The 22,214-nt window shown below is 43.1% G+C and overlaps 1 protein-coding gene across 4 annotated transcripts in view; it reads right to left on the bottom strand.

The window, feature by feature from the left end:
- TSNARE1 (t-SNARE domain containing 1) overlaps positions 1-22,214 on the bottom strand; it is a 447,504-nt gene that overhangs the window by 116,925 nt on the left and 308,365 nt on the right. The window contains exon 11 of one of the 4 annotated variants that reach the window (XM_057429821.1): positions 1,072-1,137. The exons of the other annotated variants lie outside the window; for them this stretch is intronic. Within the exon in view, the coding sequence (XP_057285804.1) occupies positions 1,078-1,137 (60 nt within the window). The 3' untranslated portion in view covers positions 1,072-1,077. The remainder of the gene's footprint in view (positions 1-1,071; positions 1,138-22,214) is intronic. 4 annotated transcript variants of the gene reach the window in all.

Here is a 22,214-nt window from a genome sequence, read left to right as displayed (position 1 = left end):
ATAGATATGGATAACTATTTTCTCTTACTCTACTGATTTACAGTGGAATGTGGAAATGTAAAGGTTATCCCATTCAAAACTTCCCCTCCATTCACAGACTGATAAGAGCACTGGTGATGGATATTTTAATAACATCAGCATTCTTAAATCTACTTATATGGGAAAACATGAAACTCCCTGCTGTAACTGTCTTGAAGAAGCACAAGCCTACTACATTTTTGTATCCCTGGTGATTTTCATGAACACAACACAAAAAATTAGCCTAAACATGCAGCAAGGAATTGGAGGGATGAATGGAATCTTTTTGTATGAACTCTGTTCTCACTTTGTTTGAAGCAGGGAAGACAGACCTGATTGTCTGTCCTTAGGGTTTAGCTGCACATACCAGCTATAGCAGGAAAAACAATGATGCTAGAACTCTGCTTGTTGTGGGAACAGGTTTAGCACACAGTAAGAGGAAAGGTATGAGGGGTATAGAGCAGGCTTGACAAGGGAAGCAGCCCAAGCCATGCTGCCTTCTGCCTCGCTCAACAGAACTCAACATGCTCCTGCTGCTATCATTAGAAATTACTAAGATATTAATTTTAAGATTAAGATTAATTTAGACTTGACTGTATAACTTGCCTCTTACTTCTCTAACCCAGGAGAAGAGATTAACATCTCTTTGCTCACAGAAGGTTAACATCTCTTTGCTGCTTCTGAGGCCAGCCCTAAAGAAGGCCCATTTGGTTATGTCCTGCCCATGGTTCACACTGCTGGTCCCCAAGATGACTCCACTGTGCTCACATAGCATCTTTACTTCCTACAGCATCCTACCACAAAGGACGGAAGTCCCACAGCACTGAAAAGGGAAAAGGTCAAAGATCTGCTTGGGAAGAGTCTCATGGGATAAGGATGTAGAGGAAAGAGGGACTCACAAAAGCTGGTTAATATTCAAGGAACACCTCTTCCAAGAGAGCTTCCATCCCAGTGAATAAGAAGTTAGGTTAGTAAAGTTGTTTTGCTGATGGAAAACAAAAGCAGAGTGAGGCAAAGCATCTTACTCAATATCATTCTGTGCCAAGAACTGACCTGAACTCAGATCCCGATTATTTCTGTGGCGATGAGGAATCTTTCTTGCCTAGACCTCCAACTCCCCTACAATGGAAAACAAAATAAAACAAAACAAAACAAAATCATTTAGCCTAAGGTTTCTATACAGCCATTCCAGCAACGCTACCATGGAAAATCAGAGTGAAGAGTTTGCCTCCTCAAGTACAGCCTGTAGTACAGTTGGCTGCAGTAACCTCTTTGATACTCTCCCATTCTTCCATTCAGAGTCCAAATGTGGACACTTCCATGAATACATCTGCCACATCCACAATGTCAGTGGCAAAAGAAAAGAAAATCGTGTTGTACAGAAAGCATGGAACTCTGAATAAGCTGAAAGTAGCGCAATGCCATTATGCCATTTAATGAGATGTCCTCACATTGAATATTGTGTTCAAGTTTGACTGTATTGCCTCAAAAATGAAATGAAATGAAGTGAAATGAAATAAAATACAGTAGGTAAGGGGAGGAGGAGGCAGGGATAGGTAAAGAAAATGATCAGAAGCCTGGGAGGACTTAGGAACAAATCAAGACAGAAGAACAAGCTATTTCATTTTGATCAAGAGCATGACAGGATTGTGATTGGGATAGGGAGAATCTGGTAAGTAAAGTAGAGGGGGAAGGACAGAGGGAAAGGAGACTGGGAGAGCTGCAGCAGCACAGCACTGTCAGAGGAGGACAAGGGAGAGAAAAGGAGAGATGAGCATTTTGTGTCATAGACTACTGAGTAGATATCCTAAATTACAGCTTATGCTTTTGTTTTGCGAAGGTTTGAAAACCTGTTGTCTCTCTGCACCTTAAATTAGCAGCTGAGACAGATGGAAAACGTTTTACAAGTGTGAATCCTCCTTGTAAGAAAAGACAAATGAAATTAATGAAATGTAATTAACAGTAAGGAAGAGAAGCATCTACCTGATGTACGTGGCTATACTGTTCACACACATGAACGGCTGAAATAAAGTTTTATTGCAAATGACACAGCATCATGAAACACACAATTAACCTGAAGACTTCTGGCCACAGAGCTCCCTGATTTCCTACGAGGTAAGCATCAGTCTTACCTAGGCCATCCATCTCAGTTTTATCTTTTGCTGCTGCAGCCTGTTACAGTACTTCAAGAGGTTAAGGAAAGCCCTGACACAGTACAGATCATCACACCACAGAACACCCACTAAAGGCATGAGTGTCTTTATCCAAGATCCACAGCAAGCTGCTCTGGGTATAGAAGGTATGGAGGAAAAGCTAAATGAATCATAGAGGAGTTTGGGGAGGATTTAAGTGATTCCTAGGCTTTGCAGAAGACCATCTGATCAGAAGTGAATGCCTCACCCTGAACGCAAATAATAAAGCCTTAGGGCTGGAAGCACGTATGTGATGTGGAAAAGCGTAACCAGATCGTTGTGACTGACACCTTTATGTTCCCACTGCTCTGGTAATGAACATGCTCTGATTGTATGGGCCATGTAGAAGACACGGCTGATACTTCAGCCAAAGGATTCAGATGCATGTCTATTGTGACCTCTGGAGTTCTCCTGCACAGCAGACATCCATTGACTTACGAACCTGAACCCAATGTCATAATCAGAACACAGCTTTTCATGTCTCAAAGCAATCAGTTATGCACAAGTTAAGACTACTTCAAATGTATGAAGATGTGCTTTGACATATTTAACCTTTTCTGTATGTTATGTTGTCAGAAGTCACCAGTGTGGCTGGTTTTCTCCTACTAAGCTAATCCTGCTCACTGGTGGAGGTTCAGGCTTTTCATGTTGTGATCACCCCTTGAGAAGATGTTAGCCTTACATTTATACTTCATCCTCCTTTCCTCAAGCTGGGCTCAGTGGTAAGAAAGCTGGAGCTGGAAGAAGGACGCTGACAGCTTAATAAGCTTTTCTGTCACAGGACTTTATTACGGTGATATTCACACTGGTCAAAGATGTCTATTCTAGGACCTTGACTACATGGTCCTTATGTCCTTGACTATACGGTCCTTTATTTCCCATAACTCTGCTCAAGTGATAACCACCAGCGGTGGTAATGGATCCATCTGGTTGTGATGACTGCATCTGACTCAAAGTGGATTCAGGGGAGACACAATACCCAAGGGCTAATCTAAGCAATGTGCACCCCCTGCCAACCATAGTGCTGGTCAAGGTTTGGCTCAAGTCAAGGTTGGTAAAGCCCTCTAACTTCTGTAATCAGTATACAAATGTGAAGAGAACAGCCCCAATGTTCTCAGCATGTTCCTCATATATGGAAGAACCTCACAGAACATTATCAGTTTCAGTGATGAACACAGACTGGGACTTCTCTGCCTCCTCCTGAAATGCCGCAGTCTCTTGGAACATAGGTACTGGCCCATAAACAGTATACAGACACTGCATGAGGGAATTGGGATGGAGTAGTGATCTCTCTTTCTCTCACACACAAACTTGTTCCTCAACTGCCTGCACTTAAAGGAATTTAAAATGCAGAGCATAAAATAGATGCTAACTAAGAAAACCAGCAGCCTGCAGAATAGGTTGCACACACTCGACGGAAAGCTACTGAGGGAGGAATACTGCCATAAATTGTGTTAAGTACGGTGTGTTGAGTCAGAAACACAGTTGTGATGAAAATTACAATAGCATTTTGAAGGCAAGCCATTGCATGTCATGTACAGCGCCAAGCAGTTCATACAAGGGCTGCTCGATGGCCTTGGCAATAGTAATTACTGGTGTTTCACTCTCCCAGGAAAGTGAAGCATCCCCAGGAAAGATGCAACCTTGCTAGAAGAAATTTGGCCCAGTTTGAACAACGAGGGTGTTAAAATAATATCCACTGATTACAAAGAATCTTTGGGTCAAATTTTGCTCTCATTGCTCCCCATTTTTTATACCTAAACACTCTTGCTCCTGACCCTGCCTATCTCTGTTCATTTTATAGCAGCCTACTTCATGGCTACCTGCTTTTAGGCTGCCAGCAACATGACATCTGGTGGGAGTGCCAGCATCCATCCTTCCCCATGATTCATAAAATCACAGAATGGTTTGGGTTGGAAAGGACCTTGAGATCATCCAGTTCCAACCCCCTGCCATTGGCAGGGATGCATCACACCAGACCATGTCACTCAAGGCTCTGTCCAGCCTGGCTTTGAACACTGCCAGGGATGGAGCATTTACCACTTCTTTGGGGAACCCATTCCAGTGCCTTAGCACCCTCACAGTAAAGAACTTCTTCCTTGTATCTAACCTGAATTTCCCCTGTTTCAGTTTGAACCCATCACCCCTTGTTCTATCACTCCAGTCCCTGATGGAGAGTCCCTCTCCAGCATCCTTGTAGCCCTCTTTAGATACTGGAAGCTGCTCTCAAGTCTCCACACAGCTTCTCTTCTCCAGACTGAACAGTCCTAACTTCCTCAGCCTATCTTCATACGGGAGGTGCTCCAGCCCCGATCATCCTCGTGGCCTCCTCTGGACTTGTTCCAACAGTTCCATGTCCTTTTATGTTGAGGACACCAGAACTGCACACAATACTCCAAGTGAGGTCTCACGAGAGCAGAGTAGAGGGGCAGGATCACCTCCTTGGACCTGCTGGTCAAGCTCCTTTTGATGCAGCCCACAATACAGTAGGTGACATAAATGCTCACCAGTTGGTTGGGTTTGGACCTTTCTGGGCTGGACTCTTCATGCCATCAAAACAGGACTTCCATGGCTTTCAAGAGAGGCAGGCTTTTGCACGCATAGGTAAAAATCAATTCATAAAAAGGCTGGCTTAAACTGGCCTGTAAATAAACCAGCTCAGCCTCAGGCTGGATTTGCTTTCCTGTGCTCTATTGATGATAAGGGAAAAATATCTCGAGCCATTTGCAGTTAAAAGGTAGGGAGCTTAGCAAGCTCAGAGCTTCTTGAATGCCGAGAATTGATTTTCCCCCAGAACAGCTGATGGGGAATTTCTCTGCCATTTATACAGCTCTCCTGCCAGATGACTGCTTCTAGCTTGATGTAGGAAATCAGCTAAGGAAAGGAGAAATGGAGGTGTGACAAAATATGGCTTTGCTGTGCTGCTTCAGCAGTGCCAGCACCTCAGTGTAAGCGCAGCAACCACCACTTCAGGGCTGATCCTTACGTTTCAGTCCTCCCGTTGTCCACACCGATGGGTTCTCTCCGAGACCAGAAGCAACCAGTCCCTTCCTGCAGAGACAAAGATTATCTTCAAGGTGGTTGGTTGAACTTGTCTGCTCTTAGTAGAGAATAGGGATATGGACCACAGTGGGGGATGCTTCCTAAAGCACGTCAGACAAAGAGACTTGTTTCTTTTGAGCCTCTGATATCAAAGGGTTTTTGGAGTCTCTGATATCAAAGAAAGGTCACGTTGACTTAGGAGATCTAAAGATTCCTGATGTCACCTTCCTTCAATACTGAGAAGAATATATTGACCAAACTATTTTTGGAGGCCAAAAGCTAACAATGAAATTAAACCAAATGAAACTGGATTTTTCTTCTGAATCCAATTCCAGAATAAACTATGTCTAAAGAAAATCTAATTTTGGACTACAGGCCCCTTTTAGTCACCAATATTCCTGCCATCATAATGGTGACTGATTTTCCTTCATGAGGTCAAAACTGGGGCTGCTACTAAGTTTTCTTTGGTGGGAGGAAGGTTTTACCCTGAGGTACTGCCCCAACACATCCTGCAGTGGACAATAATCCTTATTCATATCTTTTTGGTTTTTCCTTTAACTGACAAATCAATTCAGGGGCTGGTAAAGAATGTGCAAGCAGGTTTCTGAATCATAATGCGTAAGACATGTGTTTGCCCCCGAGCGGCAGTGAGGATATAATTGGCAGATCTTTTTCTTCTTCACGCACTCTTAACTTGGCCAAAAGCAATCTGTCAGCTGAGAGAACAGAGAGCACTTCTTAGGTTTCAGAGGAAACTATGGCCTGTAGCTTTAGCCTTAGTTTACAGACAGTACATGAGTAATACTAGGAAGGCCAGACTGGTCCAGAACATCACCTTCCTTATGGCTGCTGTAATGAATGAAATGAGAATACCATCTTGTCTACAAATCACGGGTGAACAAACATGAGATCCATGGGAGAATGAGCAACAGCCCTCCTCTGGAAGAGACGACTTCACCTACTGCTGAGCAGTCCAAGCAAAGGGGATGCATGAAACAAGGATGTCAAGCAGGGCAAATATGAGCCCTATCCCAGACAATTTAGCAATTAGCCATTTAGCTTTCCTAATGCAATTCTCCAACACAGGAAGCACTGCTGTGACAATGGAAGAACAGGAAAACAGAGGAGGACAACAGTGGATGAACTCCTGCACCATCGCATTCTCTTGTCACTTGTGCCAAGCCCTATGTTCTCCTAACATACCTGATAAGCAAGGAGGAAGGAGGCAGACCCTGCTCTTTAAAAGTTGCTACTGCTTCTAAAGGCCTTAAAAGGAACGGTGTCACTGTCACAAAGCACAACTGTGAAGCCTTGAAGCTGGTCTATGGCTTGGGAGGCTTTCATTATGTGTTTTTGTTCCACTAAACCCAAGTTCAAAGCCCATGCGAGATGTTTTGAAGATGCCATGTCTCATGTTATGTGTGTGTATGCTACCCACAGCTGGTTTAGGCTCCCAGAATAAAGGCTGAGAAAGGGTATGACCAACCTCTATAAATAAAGCAGGGGAGTAAACAGCAGGGAGGGAGACAAGCCAGTTAAACTAAGTGAAAAAGCTGTCACAAGGACAAATGCTTGTAAAGTAGCCATAAAGATGTACAGACTGGAAATGAGAAGAAGGCCATCAGCATAAGAGCTGTGAAGCTGTGGAACAGCCAGAGTGGGAAGGGGTGTGGGAAGGAACAAACTGATGGGTGTGAAGATAGAAACTGATGCATTTATGTTCCTAAATAATGAATACATAATGCTGGTTGTATGGACTAAGTATCACTGAGCTCTCCCCTCCTTGGTAGCACACAAACCTCAGGGACACAAACCTGGTTGCATTTTTTGAACAGCCTTGTGTTCAACACTTCCTTCTCCTTCAGAGAATCAATAAATAAAAACTTCCATAAATAATAAATCTGAGGTGGAGAAAAAACAAATGGAAAGCACCTAGAAAAAAACTACAGAATGAACCATCCTCTCACCTCAGAAGAACCAGGAACCCAGTGGCGAAGAAAGCCCTCCATGCACAAGGGCTGCATGTCATAGAATCACAGAATGGTTTGGGTTGGAAAGGACCTTAAGATCATCCAGTTCCAACCCCTGCCATGGGCAGGGACACCTCACACTAGACCATGTCACCCAAGGCTCTGTCCAACCTGGCCTTGAACACTGCCAGGGATGGAGCATTCACCACTTCTTTGGGCACCCTGTGCCAGTGCCTCACCACCCTCACAGTAAAGAACTTCTTCCTTATCTCCAACCTGAACTTCCCCTGTTTCAGTTTGAACCCATCACCCCTTGTCCTGTCACTACAGCCCTGATGAAGAGTCCCTGAGTCCCTGTAGACCTGTGAATGTTCCATCTGTTCTTACAACTTGAAACTAAGTGCATTTAACAAGTTGCATAACGCACGCAGATCAAGACCATTGACATATGATGGACATATGAGAAATACTTAGTTCAACTGGGAAAACAGTAAGAAATCAATATTTCACCTTCTTTTTGCTCTGAGAACTAAGTCCTTACAAACAATTCAGGCAAGTTCCACAAAAATGAATGCCCTTAGAAGAAGACTGACTCATTTACATTCATTTTTATTAAATCTGGAAGACCTGGGCAATTTCAGAGACTAGAAATGTAAAACAAACAACACAAACTCATTTGTAAATGCTGTAATGAGATGAAGAGTGGACTCCTGCTGTCATTTAGGGAAAAGAAAGGAAAATAAAAGAGAAAAGACAAACTAGATAGTGGGTGGAAAAGATAAATATTGTTTTAAAGCTTTAAAGAGAGAGACTCAAAGAGCTAAGCTGATTTCTTAGAATAGCTTTCTGTTTCAGAACAGGTTAAAGTGCCTGCGAGTATGATGGAATACAGTGCCACACTAGGGATTAATGCCTCTGGATCTGTATTCAGGCCCCACTTTCTCATCTCTGTTTACTTATAACACTCAGTTTGATGAGTCCTGTGATGTACTGCTTTGCTCTAAATAGCAACGACCTGATCCTGCCTGCAGCAGTACCTGATGAACAGTTTCTATGTCCTTTATAAAGACATTGATGCCAACAATTTACTACTATATTTACTCTTCAGAGCATAAACAAAGCGAGAGTACTGAGTTGTCCGAAATACAGAGAACTGCCTATAATTACAATGGCCTAAACTGGCTTTTCTCTATAACTACAATGGCCCAAACTGGCTTTTCTCTTCCTCTGGTACCTGGAGTGGAAAGCATCCCCTTCCTAGTTCTAGTGGAGGCTGTTATACTTTCTTCCTAAGATTTTCTTCCTCTGGTAGCAAGCACAGAGCAAAGTCTCTGTTTCAAGGAAAACCTGGTAGCATTTCTTTCTGCAGCAGGTGTACCAGAATAGCCATTGATGTTCAGAAATAGTGCAGAAGTGGGAAGAAAATGGCCCATAAAGTGCCTACTCAAAGATGGGGAAGTAGGAGTCAGGGCTTCTAGATCCCATTGCTGGCTCCCTAGTGATTCCTCCTGTGACTGAAATGTCTGGTGTCTAAATGCAAAGAAATCTTGGTTCAAAGTTCTTTCCTCCCTCCTTCAGAGTGGAAAATGAACACTCTTCAGTCTTTACCTTTCCCATCTTTGTTCTGATGCTAAAACTACTGCTGATTTTGTAGAGGAAGCCCCTTTATTTCACTGACGTTACCTGTTGTACACAAGACAACAGTGAGAAGAGAACAAAGCAAGCAGAGGCTGTAAGTGAAACTCTGCTACATTTATCGTCATTTCATGGCATGCAAACCAAAGAAGAAACTTCACAAAGCTATTCATTCACTCAATTACAGCTGATAGATGTTGGCTCTTTCATTCTGGAGAATCCATCTCTTGCCACAAAGCTTGTCAATGAGTCCCTGAGTGACACTACAACCTTCACTAGCGACAGACCTCAGGGCTTCATTATGGAAACCTTTTATACTGTTCAATGATTTGTGTGTGTCCATGGATGCCACAAATCTACATGCACAGGAAAGAGAAACACGACGAGACGGTTTGGTTTCTTAGCATTTCCTCCAGTGGAGTACACAAACATGCTATTCCACCCTCACAAAACAGAGGATTGGTAACAGCCTGTTCTCAGCAACTCAGACCAAACAGATCTAAAATGCTCATTAACTGTTGTACTACATGGTTGCCCAAAGAAGTGGTGAATGCTCCATCCCTGGCACTGTTGAAGGCCAGGTTGGACAGAGCCTTGGGTGCCATGGTCTAGTGTGAGGTGTCCCTGCCCATGGCAGGGGGGTTGGAACTGGATGATCTTCAGGTCCTTTCCAACCCAAACCATTCTGTGATTCTATGACAAATTGTCTACCTACTACAAGACTTTATGCAGAACCCCTCACGCCAACTGCACTCATGAAATGGTCTAGAGTTAAATAATATGGTTATAACTAAATAATAACAGAGGGAAGGAGAAATTAACAGGCAGAAGCTGGGGAGAGAGGAGCTGTTTGCAGCTTATGCTTAAAATGAGTCAGAACAAATTGGGCACAAGGATAAAGTCAGAGCTGTAGGGAAGACCACCACCAGCAGAAACACCCTAGGAAGCACCTGCTAATAACAGAAGAGAGGGAGGAAGAGGCTGGTCTCACTTTATGGTGGGTTTTATAACACAGAAGGGTAATTTTGAACTGGATGGTGTAATGAATGAGGGAGTTAAGAGGAAATGTTTAAGGCTGAGGAGAGGGTGGGCTTTGTCTTTCAAATATGTGGAAATTAGCAATAGCATCTATTCTTATGCCTGATGAACTGGAATAGCAAAAGACAGCGATAGCTGTAATGAAGAGAACTAATTAAAATGAATTTATTATTATTACTGTCTATTTTGCAGTGTTGCACACTGATTTGTGTGCATCTATTTCATAACTAAGCTCTTCCTGTCGTGCTGTTCCCTACTCGGCAAAGCTGCATTGATGGATTTTTGACTGCATCTGGAATTACCAGGATGCGCCAGGCAAAGTTGCTTTGGTTGGGGTAAATGTTCAGATTGTAAATTGATTGCTAATTCTTGCAAAGAGAAGCTTCCATCAGGGAAAACTAACCAAATCCTATATAAACAGAGAGATCAGAAGTAACCAAGGTTTAAAAACATTATGTGGGGCATACAACTGATGATAAGGGCGAGTTTGCATTGTAAAGGAGGTGGGAGATATTTGACATGTGATCTCACCCACATGAAGCCAGGCTCAGGAAGTTGGGACTGTTCAGTCTGGAGAACAGAAGCTGTGTGGAGACTTGGGAGCAGCTTCCAGTATCTAAAGGGGGCTACAAGAATGCTGGAGAGGGACTCTTCATCAGGGACTGTAGTGATAGAACAAGGGGTGATGGGTTCAAACTGAAACAGGGGAAGTTCAGGTTAGGTGTAAGAAGCTCTTTGCTGTAAGGGTGGTGAGGCACTGGCGCAGGGTGCCCAGAGAAGTGGTGAATGCTCCATCCCTGGCAGTGTTCAAGGCCAGGCTGGACAGAGCCCTGGGAGACATGGTCTAGAGTGAGGTGTCCCTGCCCATGACAGGGGGTTGGAACTGGGTGATCTTAAGGTCCATTCCAACCCAAACCATTCTATGATTATATGATTGCTAGACTGCACTCTGCCTATAGTCTCACAGTGATCCCAGAAGCTCTCCACTAATCCTTACAATCAGATGTCATTGATGTGCTGGAGTGTTACACAGCACACAACAAGAAACTGCTTACCACTAGGGAAAGTCTCCTAATCTAGACAGTAATAGTGAAGCTGGAAGGAAAATACAATGAACCATAAATTCACATGGAAAGATAATGGCTAGAATTCACCTTGACAGTTCACAGGCACAGTTAGCTTCTGTTTCTTTTTCTTTTTTCTTTTTAATTGCATTAAGTGAAATTCTGATATAAAGGAGAGACTTCACTGAATTCAATAAAACTGCTCCAATTTATCCAACCTAAGCTTCTGTCTGACTTTCTGCTATGACCTATCATTATCTTTCCACTTCAGTACCCTTTATTACTCGATTCATTCCCTGTAGACACCAAGACAGAAACAGTTCTTAAGGAAGGAGGTGAATGTGATATATGCAGTGAGTTGATGTTTTACTTCACAGGAGGGGTGGGATTAATTTCATCTCACTTTAAGGACCTGGCACAGGCATCTCACCTAAATTTCTTGTCTAGACTCCCATTGAAGCCACTGGAAGTACAGTAAATACACGCAGTAGAGTTCAGGGTTTGAATCATCTGACCAAATGTGAACGCCTATTTTAGGATGTGAAATCACACCCTAAGCTCCATTGACTCTGCTGACTCACTCTCCATTGACTATGAATAGTTTAGGGCAACATGCCCAGATGCAGACATCCCCATTGCAGATACCTGCACTCAACCAGATGACTCCCACAAAAAGTGGTCCAGGTGAAGAGTGTGACTTATAAGATGTTAAGACAGAGAGAAAGGTGGTCCTTCTACAGGGAGCAGGATGTGGGATAGGGAGAAGCTTTCTGTTGGCTTGAGGATGGAAAGGAGGGGACAGGAAAGATTTAGCTGTTAAGTATTTTCACCACATGCTGATCATTATGGCTTTGAGAAATGCTGAGCATCCACGACACCCACTGAAGACAATGGGAGCTCAGCACTTCCGACAATCAGACACTTGCTTGTAATGTAATCTTTAATATTTAAAGGAATAAAAGGGGCGGGGGACGGGTGTTCAGACAAGTGAATGAGCTTCCTCCTCAGATGCTTCGCATAGCCCTTTCTATCAGCATTATTATTCCAGATATTATGTACAAGGGAAAACTACAGCTGGAGCATTACGTGGAAATTAAGACTGTGGAAGGTTAGGCAAATTCTGCTCTATTCCTAAGGGCTGATGCAAAGACTTTCAAAGCCTAAAAGAAGACACCTACTGTAGTGTCCTAGGAAGATAGGTTTTATCTGTCTCCAAAGCCACTGTAAGAAGTTCCCAGTAGTTCACCTTTGCCAATGCACTATCCCCTCAGCTGCATCACTTGGTTGAGCTGATGTAAAAAGACATCAATCCAGAGAGAGGTGTCTTTCTCCTTAACCCCCTAACTCCCTACCACCTAATGTGCCAGTTGCAGTGCTGGATTGACTCTTCCTGAAGCCACTGAATTCACTAGTGCTAAAGAATTACAACTCCTATCTTGCCTTTTGAGGGATTTCTCTGCTGGTTTAGTAAGCTGAACTTACTAAGCACAAGACAAGCACCAGAGCCAGTGCAAGCAAAATCAAGTATGAGATATGGGGACAAGGGTAATGTCCTCTCCCTTTTAGAGATGCTAACATAGTCACCTTAGAGAATAATAGAATGGATTGGGTTGGAAAGGACCTTAAGATCACCCAGTTCCAATGTCCCATGGACAGGGATGCCTTTCTTTGTCTAAAACCACCTGGATTATTTCACTGGCATGGTTTTCAGTGTGGTCAGAGAGAAATTGCAGCCCCACAACCTTAGGGATGAGGCCAGTGCATTGCTCACTGAAGTGAGTTACAGAGCAAGCACTACACAGGAGCCCCTGTGAAGCCCACTGTATTCCAAAGAGACAGTGAAGAGGCAGAGACTCCTGCACCTTCAGCTTTATCATCAGAATGATAATAATGCCTAATAAATCAAGAAATAGATTGCTGAGGAGGGGTGACTAATAAAGATACTGAGAGGGTTGAAGTATCTCAGGGATGTTTTCCTTGGCAAAGAAGGTAATTTGTGACTAGATGCTGATGGAGTTAATCTTAACCCAAGAGACTGCACTGAGGCTGCAGCACAGGAAGAATGGTTTTAAAGCATTTTGTGATGGCAGAGATGTTTGAGTCAGTTGAGTCTTGAAGACTTGGCAGGAAACTCGCTGAAGCAAACTGAGTCATTAGTGATTATCTTCAAGGGTTTGTGGAGGATTCACAAGTACCAGAGGACTGAAGAAGGACAAATATAGAACCTGCCTATGAAAAACAGAGTTGGCGTCGGAGAAATTACAGTCTGGTAGGGAGGGCCTAACCAATTTGTGGGCAGATCCTAAGGAAATTATTAAGCAACCGCTTGCAAATGCCCAGGAGGAAATCATAATATTAAAAGAAATAAATAAAATGCAAATGTAATATAGGAACTAATTGTAAGTAACCTAATTTCATTTCTGACTTATTAAAAGCCAGGTGACAAAGAAGGTAAAAGAAGATGCTATGCGGTGCTGGAAAATGCTTTTTTAACAGTAAGGTTAGGAAGATCTAATTGTAGTAAGGCAGGACTGATTGGTAAATCACTTTTGAAGGGTAACTGTCACAGGCTTCTTAGCATCAGACTAGAAGCAGATCTTAAATGAGATATCTTGGTGATGTTTCTTAGGCTTCTATTAAAAAATCAAGCACTGATTTGTTTTAATAGCAAGTATACCTAAATGCTAGTGAATGACAGCAGGCTTGAGTAAATGTACAAATGTACAACATTGGAAAACAAAGGTGGAATCTAAAGTGATCTTGAAAAGGATGAACAGATGTGAAATTAGGAGGATGAAATGTAATGTGCAATCATGCAGTTTGCTGTGCCGTGGAAAAAGAAGTTAAATGCACAGATATAAAACTGTCTGGATGGTCAAAAGAATACTGAACAAAATGCTGGTGCTGAAAGGGGACCTCAAACTGCAAACACACCAGTGATGCAATGTTGTACAAGAAAATTAAATCTCATTTTGGAATGTCTTGATGGCACTATACTCAGTAAGGGAGAACAGACCTTTCAAGTGAACTCAGTGGCAGCAAGGTAAAGTACTATAGCTGCTTTTGGGCATTGCACTTTATAAATCGTAGGTATAAACTGATAATAGTCCTGGTGGAGCAACAAGAATGACAGAAGGTTCTGAACACTTGATGTATCAGAAGAGTTTGGACCAATAAACCCTCTTCTTCTGTCTTGACTTCTGTGCCTCTGTGCCAATACTCTGATGCCCAGAGACAAAGTGATGCTGAGATCCCACACTTGATGTTTTGACCATCCTGACTTCTTCCTTAAAGACTTTCCTCAGACTACCTGGGCAAAATTCCTTCTTGTTGTTTCCTAAGGAGGTCTGCATTCACTGCTACTGCACACTCACCTGCCAGTTTCTCATTTAATATTGGATCCTTCTGCTTTGCTCTTTATATCATAGAATCATAGAAGAGTTTGGGTTGGAAAGGACCTGAAGATCATCCAGTTCTAACCCTGCTGCCATGGGCAGGGACACCTCACACTAGACCATGTCACCCGAGGCTCTGTCCAACCTGGCCTTGAACACTGCCAGGGATGAAGCATTCACAACTTCCCTGGGCAACCCATTCCAGTGCCTCACCACCCTTATGATGAGGGTTCTTTCTGACAGCTGCTAATCTAATCTCCTATGAGCATTCTTTCATGCTTCTTATTAGACCTGACTGGAGTGGAGTGTGAATCACACCTCTTAACTTCAGGAATCAGACTCGTCTTAGGTAGACCTACATTTACTGAGATTCCCTCTCAGTCAAAAGAAAGAGAATAGTTAACAGCTGCCATAAGGACTCCCAAGCAGGAATCAGAAATTGGCGTTCAGCACTTGTAAGTGCTGAGATCCACATCTGGGATCCACAAGCCATGAAAGATTTTGAGGAATAGGAAATAACCCAGAAAAATGCAGTAACTGAAAGACTGAGGTCTGTCCCTAAAGCCACACATCCATCTGCCTGTGGAAGACGTTGAGAGATTTGAGCTCTAGAAGTTGTATCACCCACCTGTCAAAGAGAAATCAACATCTCTGATGGCTCCGGGACATAGCTGTTTGGGGAATATGACTTTGTTAATGGGACATGTAAAGGATAAATAAAATCCCATGGTAGGACCCATGAGATGGACAAATTACTTTGGAAACCCAGCGTGCATTTTGAGCCCTGAAAGGAATTACCACTGGAGTAGCAGGATGCAGGTTGTGGTCAGCGCCCGCATCATTTAAACCTGCAATTCCTCCCTCTACCTCTTCTTTTGTCTCTTGAGATAAAGCAGTTCAAGTGAAACCTGATTTTGGGGGGGGAAATTCACTGGCTGGTGATCAGTTTATGTGACCACAGCAGTTCCTTCTGTTTTCATCACTTATGATAACACGATTGAATCCACATCACTGATAAAAGCTACGTAGGTGCTTCAATTTGTTTGGTCCCCTTGCAATGTGCTTGCGTAGTATGACATCTGTTGGCTGGGTGCACAACACAGTGTTCTTGCTATTAGAAAGTAAAATTAAGGGAGGGAGCTAACCAGACCTTCCCAGGCTGTATTTGCCTCACACTGATGCATGTTTTTCATCCCATAAATTTGTTATGGCTCCAGCTCCCAAGCTTGAGTGAACATTCGTCTTTCTTCCTTTACATATATACCCAAACAAAGCTGAGCTGTGGGCTGGCAGTAAAGAAATGAGACTCACATTATTGGCTTTGCATTAGGTTTGTTTATAAAAGACAAGGCATATTAATCATTGATATCTACAGTGGGAGAAGCAATGCAGGAAATGTATTCATTACCAAAAGCAGGATGCCAAGCAGACTCGGAGGTGCTATGGATTGATGCACTGGCTTCTCTCTCATAAAGCAAGCTAAACAAGATTTTGCTCTAACCCAGACAGAAAACACAAATTAACCCTGTCCATTGCAGGGTCCCAACAAGCATTATAAAGCAAGCTTTTTGACTTTGAGTTGCCAAGTGGCTGAGACTTTGCACTGGGGTTTAAAACAAGGAGTAGCTCCAAAACACGGTCCCTATTATGCTCATAGAGAACATGCCTTGCCCATGTGAATGGGGTAACTGGCAGGTGAATGGACAAGCATGAGTCCATTTGCATCGCTTCTGGTTGCTTCAAATCTGAGAACTAATTCTGCCTTAATTCCATGCAAAGTCACTGAAGTCCACAGGGAAATAACTGCAGAGTGGCAGGAAAATCTGTCCTTAAGGTGGAAATTTTTCCTAAAACCAGAAGTAAGGAAACATTATCCTATTCTGCATACAAATGCTCAGGCAAAATTACAGGGGAAAAATATTTCCATAGGGATCCACAATTACGAATTCACTGCTATTAAAAGACAGCACAATTTGTGCAATTACAAACTGGAACAAAGAAAGGGACTCTGACCCAAGGAGCTTTGGGTTTTAACAACATCAGCCACTGGAGGCAAGTTCAGTTTCTAAGAGCTTCCAAAGAGCTATATAGGAAATCTGTACATATATATAGTCATAAAGAAGAAATGTGACCATAAGCTTTTAGAGGCTATCACCTACTTGTACAGACCCCCTTTAGTCTATGTTATCAAATATTGGTTAAAGGAAATGGCATGTAGTCACAGTTGCAATGTTACAATAGGACATGAATGCTCCATCCCTGGCAGTGTTCAAGGCCAGGTTGGACACAGTCCTGGGTGACATGGTCTAGTGTGTGATGCCAAGGGCAGGGAGCTGGAACAGGATGATCTTAAGGTCCTTTCCAACCCTAACTATTCTATGATTCTATGCTTTCAAAAGGCTGCTGTGCTACCATGCCGTAGGGTGGCATGGTGTACCATAAACCCTGGTTATCTGTTTAGCACTGCATGACTGAGAAAAGCAGGATTGACAAAATCCCAGTGGAATCTGAGCTCCTTATTGGTTTATGTGCTTGTGTACAATAAGTGACCCTGGAGTTGTTAAGAAACAACTCTATCTATTGATAGGGAAAATAACACAAAAAATGGCTGCACAGAAGTGATCTTCGGAAGTCAGATACAGGGTGGTTTTGCAATGTTAAGGAGAATGCTCCATGCTGACAAAGCAGTGTCCAGAGGCAGGGGATTAAGAACAGATCAAGACACCTAGGCTATTTCAAACAGGAGACAGAAAGCACTTTTAGAATGGAAAATGAACCACCCATCATAGAAGAAAGTAGCAGAGACCTCCGTATTTGTCTCTTTGCATAATAACAGTTAAATAGCACAAGAAGCTGACTGTGGCTCTCCATGGCTGGCAGATGTCAATAAGAAATGGTTTTGGTGGAAAAGAAAGGTGACACAGAATGAATGAACAATGGACTTTCTCCTCCAGACAAAACCTGTGCACAGCCTAAAGGAGAATCAGTGCCTGGGAGGATGTAAATATCTGCATCTACCTATCTATCTATCTATGTATCTATCTTGCTATCTTTCTATCTATCTCAGATCAGCCAGAATCTTGACCTTGTTATACCTCTGAAAAGAGCCTGGCTCTGTCCAATTTGTACCCTGCCTTCAGGTATTTATTTACATTGATATGATATTCCCCTCTGTCTTCTCCTTTCCAGACTAAACAGCTTCAAGTCTCCTGCTTTTCCTCATAGGAAAGATGCCCCAGACCCTTAATCATCTCTTTGGTCCCTCACTGGACTCTCTCCAGTGTGTCCATGTCTCTCTTGTACTGAGGAGCCCAGAACTGGATGCAGGACTCCAGGTATGGACTCACCAGTACTGAGCAGAGAGGAAGGATTACCTCCCTTGACCTGCTGGAAATACTTTGCCTAATGCAGCCAAGGATACTACCACTTGCCACCTTCACTGCAAGGGCACATTACTGCCTCATGTTCAACTTGGTGTCCACCAAGACCTCCAGGTACTTTGGCATCAAGCTGATTTGCAACTGCATGGCCCCTAGCATATACTGGTGCACGGGGTTGCTCCTTCCCCAGTGCAGGGTTTGGCACTTCTTGTTGAAGTTCATGAGGTTGCTGTGAGCCCATCCCAACCACCTTCACTTTCTGTTCACATAGATAAAAAGGACAGAATTCATTCTCCATCCACCCAGTTCATTGTCTGACCAGGACACATCAAAGTTTGCCTTCTCATATACAGCAGAGATGCCATAGATGCCGTAACATGTAACCTTAATCTATACCAGTGCACTGCCCCTACCCAAGCTGAGGTGGGAGTGATGCTTCAATCCTCAATGTGACTCCCCAATCATCCTCTGGTCTCAGCCACCAGCAGTCAAGTATTTTCTTGACCCACAGACCCAACATCACAGCACTCATGTCCTGACAACCATCTCAGCCGGCCCAGCCAAAGAAGAGAGTGGTAGAACAATCAGAAGAACGAGTCACTCCCCTTCTCCTTTACACCCCATACAGTCAGCAGCAGCTGCAGCCCAATTCATCTCAACAGTTTACAGGTGTCTTCAGGAACAACTGGCAGAAAAAAAAAAACTCCCAAAAATATGCATTCATTTTTTTCTTGTTGTTTTCTTTTTGCTGTTTTTTTACTGCTCTTAAAATCTTGTTCAGCAACAGTTGCCCACTGAAAGCAGGAATTAACGGAAACGAAGGGAAATGAGAGCCACTGGAGGAAAAACAAACACAATCAGCTCCAGCTGCAGTTCAATTAAACAACCGCTCCGAGAAACCCACTCATTCACAATTTACTCACAGAAATCCACTTTCTTACATTCTCCTCAGGCTTCCCGAGCTGCAGAAGCACACCACACTTTAAGGCTCCTTTACAAAGTAATTTAAGGCCCTCCATGCTGTAAAGGCAAATGGCAGCTTCTTCACTGGCCACTCTTGAAAAGAGCTAAACCTGAGTTTCATGACCAGCAGGTCGAGGGAGATGATCCTGCCCCTCTGCTCTGCTCTTGTGAGACCTCACCTGGAGTATTGTGTGCAGTTCTGGTGTCCTCAACATAAAAAGGACATGGAACTGTTGGAACAAGTCCAGAGGAGACCACGAGGATGATCAGGGACTGGAGCACCTCCTGTATGAAGATAGGCTGAGAAAGTTGGGGCTGTTCAGCCTGGAGAAGAGAAGCTGCATGGAGACCTCAGAGCAGCTTCCAGTGTCTGAAGGGGGCCTATAGGGATGCTGGGGAGGGACTCTTCATTACGGACTGTAGTGATAGGACAAGGAGTAACAGGTTAAAACTTAAACAGGGGAAGCTTAGATTGGATCTAAGGAAGAAGTTCTTTCCTGTGAGGGTGGTGAGGCACTGGAATGGGTTGCCCAGGGAAGTTGTGAATGCTCCATCCCTGGCGGTGTTCAAGCCTGGGTTGGACAGAGCCTTGGGTGCTATGGTTTAGTGTGAGGTGTCCCTGCCCATGGCGAGGGGGTTGGAACTGAATGATCTTCAGGTCCTTTCCAACCCTCACTATTCTATGATTCTATGAGTTACTGCTATTCAGTAGTTCCCAGGGCTTCCTGCATCCTCCTCTTTGGGTTTTCCTTCAGGAGTGTGCACTCACTATGTTTTCTTAGCCACCTGACTTCATCTCCTTGTCTGAGATGGACAAGATGCTTTCAATTTGCACCAGAAAATGTCCTGTGAGCCCAGTATGGCCACAGTAAATCTCACTGTGCTTAGCTGGTGACAAATGTCCCAGGAACATGGTTAAGGTTCAAATAAATTTCTTTCAGACTCTAACATTCAAGCATTCATCCCTCCAATGCTCTTTCCAAGAGATATGGGCATGATCTCCATGTATTTGTCCCATCCTAGGAGAATTCAGCTTATTTCCAAGCATTAGTGCAAATGAGCCATGCAAGCAGCAGGCATGAGAACTCAAACCGGAGAACGGTTCAAGCACAATATTGCTCCTTCTCACTTTAAACCCAGCTGTGACTAAACAGTGTCCTCCAAAAGCTCCTTATTTCATCCTCTGTGGGAGACTAACTGATCCAGTGTGACTGAAGATGAGCGTTGGATTCTTTCCTTGCAGCTTTCAAGGTTTTTTTGCTAAGCATAAACTCAGAACAACATAGATGTAAACCAAGTTCCTCCACGTGTTTCTCAAATGTAAGGAGGGCTAGAACATACCACATCTCTCAATTAAAATATATATATATGTATATATACAAATCTTCTTTTAAGTTATAAAGGATAGATAGATAATACAGAAAGGAAAAGAGAGAAATCATCTTGTCTAAAATCTCCCTGTGACTGAAATATCTGTCAAGGCTCGCAATACGATTTGTGTGTTTGAGAAAGGGGAAATGTCACTAAACAACTGACAAGCTCATAAAACACAACCTGGGAAAACCAAGACTAACTGACATTTCAGAGGTGTTATCTATCTATCTATCATGCCTTCATTTCCAGTGTCTGGACACTGGATACTACTGTGCATTCTTTCAGTGTATAATGCTGTGATTTCCCCGTCAAGCCCAGCTGGACTGACATTGCTTCCTTTCTACTGTTCATAGGTAGTAATGAATGAGATTCTGTTCCCACATTTTTATCAGAGAAAAGCAAAACCTCTACTCTATTTACAGTGGTAAGTGAATAAAGAATGTATAAAAGATGAAAACAAGACATTCACTGCATAATCAGTGTAATTACCATTATTTGGAACCTCAGTTATAAAAACATATTTGTGCTATTTTCAATGCCTGAAAACCACTGAAGCCTGAACACTGCTCTTGCTCCAAACTCATTCCCTTACTGGAATTGCCTACATGCTGAATTACATATTTCTTTCATGACTGAATAGAATTATCTCACTTACAGAGCAGGATGTGGGAACAAACATTGTGTGTGGTTTCCTTATGTATGAATTTCAAGTTCAGTAGGGATTGGTGTTGAGGAGCGCAGTCACACACTGACTCTGTGTATGCGCCAACAAAGAGGACCTTCCTCATGCTGACCTACCAAAATACACCACCCTGCTCTTAGACATTGTCCTTTACAAATACAGCTTCTGTCTCTCCTCCTCATCCTTCTTCAATGCATATTCATTGCCAGGTTCAATATCCTCTTGAAGTATCTGCAGCTGCTTCAACCTCTGGTGAACTGCTCCACAGCTCAAACATACGGCTGATGTCCTGCATCACATGCTAACAGAGATCCTTGAGGAATATGCTGCAACCAAATGGACCATGGGAATATCCCTGTCCTCAGACCAGCCCCAAGCCTTGAACTAATGGCTCCCTATGAATTCATTTCTCACCAGCAGCCTGCAGCTATTCTGGGAGAGCTGTTTTGTCTTCCTCACTGACACTGCAGAGTGTAGCTGTCAGGCTATGGGGAATCCATCACCAATGAATATTTAATCCTTTACTAAACCCTTTCCCTGGTGTAATCACCAGCTTCTGTTGATGAGGCTCTTCCTTAGGATACACAGGAATAAGAAGTAACCACTAGACCTTGGATCACCTGCACATATCTAAGAGCGCCCTGGGCATGAGCCTCTTGAGCATCTTGGTGCCGAGAAACGTGCTGCTGCAAAATTCATTACATGGAAACAGAAAACAAAACCATAAATATTTTAGATTTGCTCCAGAACACATTGAGAATCATGAATTAAATCCTGGAAAGTTTCTGAGGGGAAAAAACCCAAACAAAACAATATAGAGAAAGATACTGCTCAGCCCTAAATCAGAGCGCTCTGTCCTGCTCAGACCTCTACATCACTCTATTCTTTATTTCTAACTTAATCTTCCTTTGCTCAGGGTCTGAGATCCGGTATTGTCTTCCTACAAATTCAGGAATATTCCTTCCCTTTCTACTTTAAAAGCCCCCATAGGCCAACGAGGACATGCTGGGCAGAAAGCTCCACGAGGCTGCTTAAAGGCCTTTCTCTGACTACAGTCCTGTACCTATTCACGACTGCACTCCAAGGGAAAGCAGTTGTGTTGTCTGCCTGAACAGGAAAGTGCTGTGCACACCTTTCAGAGCTCTGTAAATGACAGATAAATATTAGTAATAATGTGAGCAACTTAACAGATGTTTTGTATCTTTAACTTCCCTGTTTCCATGCAGTAAATTGCAAGGCCATAAAAATGATTGGAGCGAAGAGAAGTTTAAAGGAGACGTCATTGATTAATATTTCAACACAAGGAGCTGAGCAGATCTTAGCAAAACACCTTACTGAATTTATTCAGTTGGAATTCCATTTGGTGCTATTAAAAGGGGACCAGCTGACAGCGCTGGAGACAAAACTTGGGAGAGGCTTATCTTCGCTAGAGAAATGGTGTGTACCTAATGTGAATTAGCA

The sequence above is a fragment of the Pezoporus wallicus genome, unplaced genomic scaffold, assembly GCF_028554395.1.
Source record: "Pezoporus wallicus isolate ANWC-B61680 ecotype Strahan unplaced genomic scaffold, APGP_CSIRO_Pwel_v1 contig_7545, whole genome shotgun sequence".
NCBI lineage: Eukaryota > Metazoa > Chordata > Aves > Psittaciformes > Psittacidae > Pezoporus > Pezoporus wallicus.
This window is presented reverse-complemented; position numbering and strand designations above follow the sequence as displayed.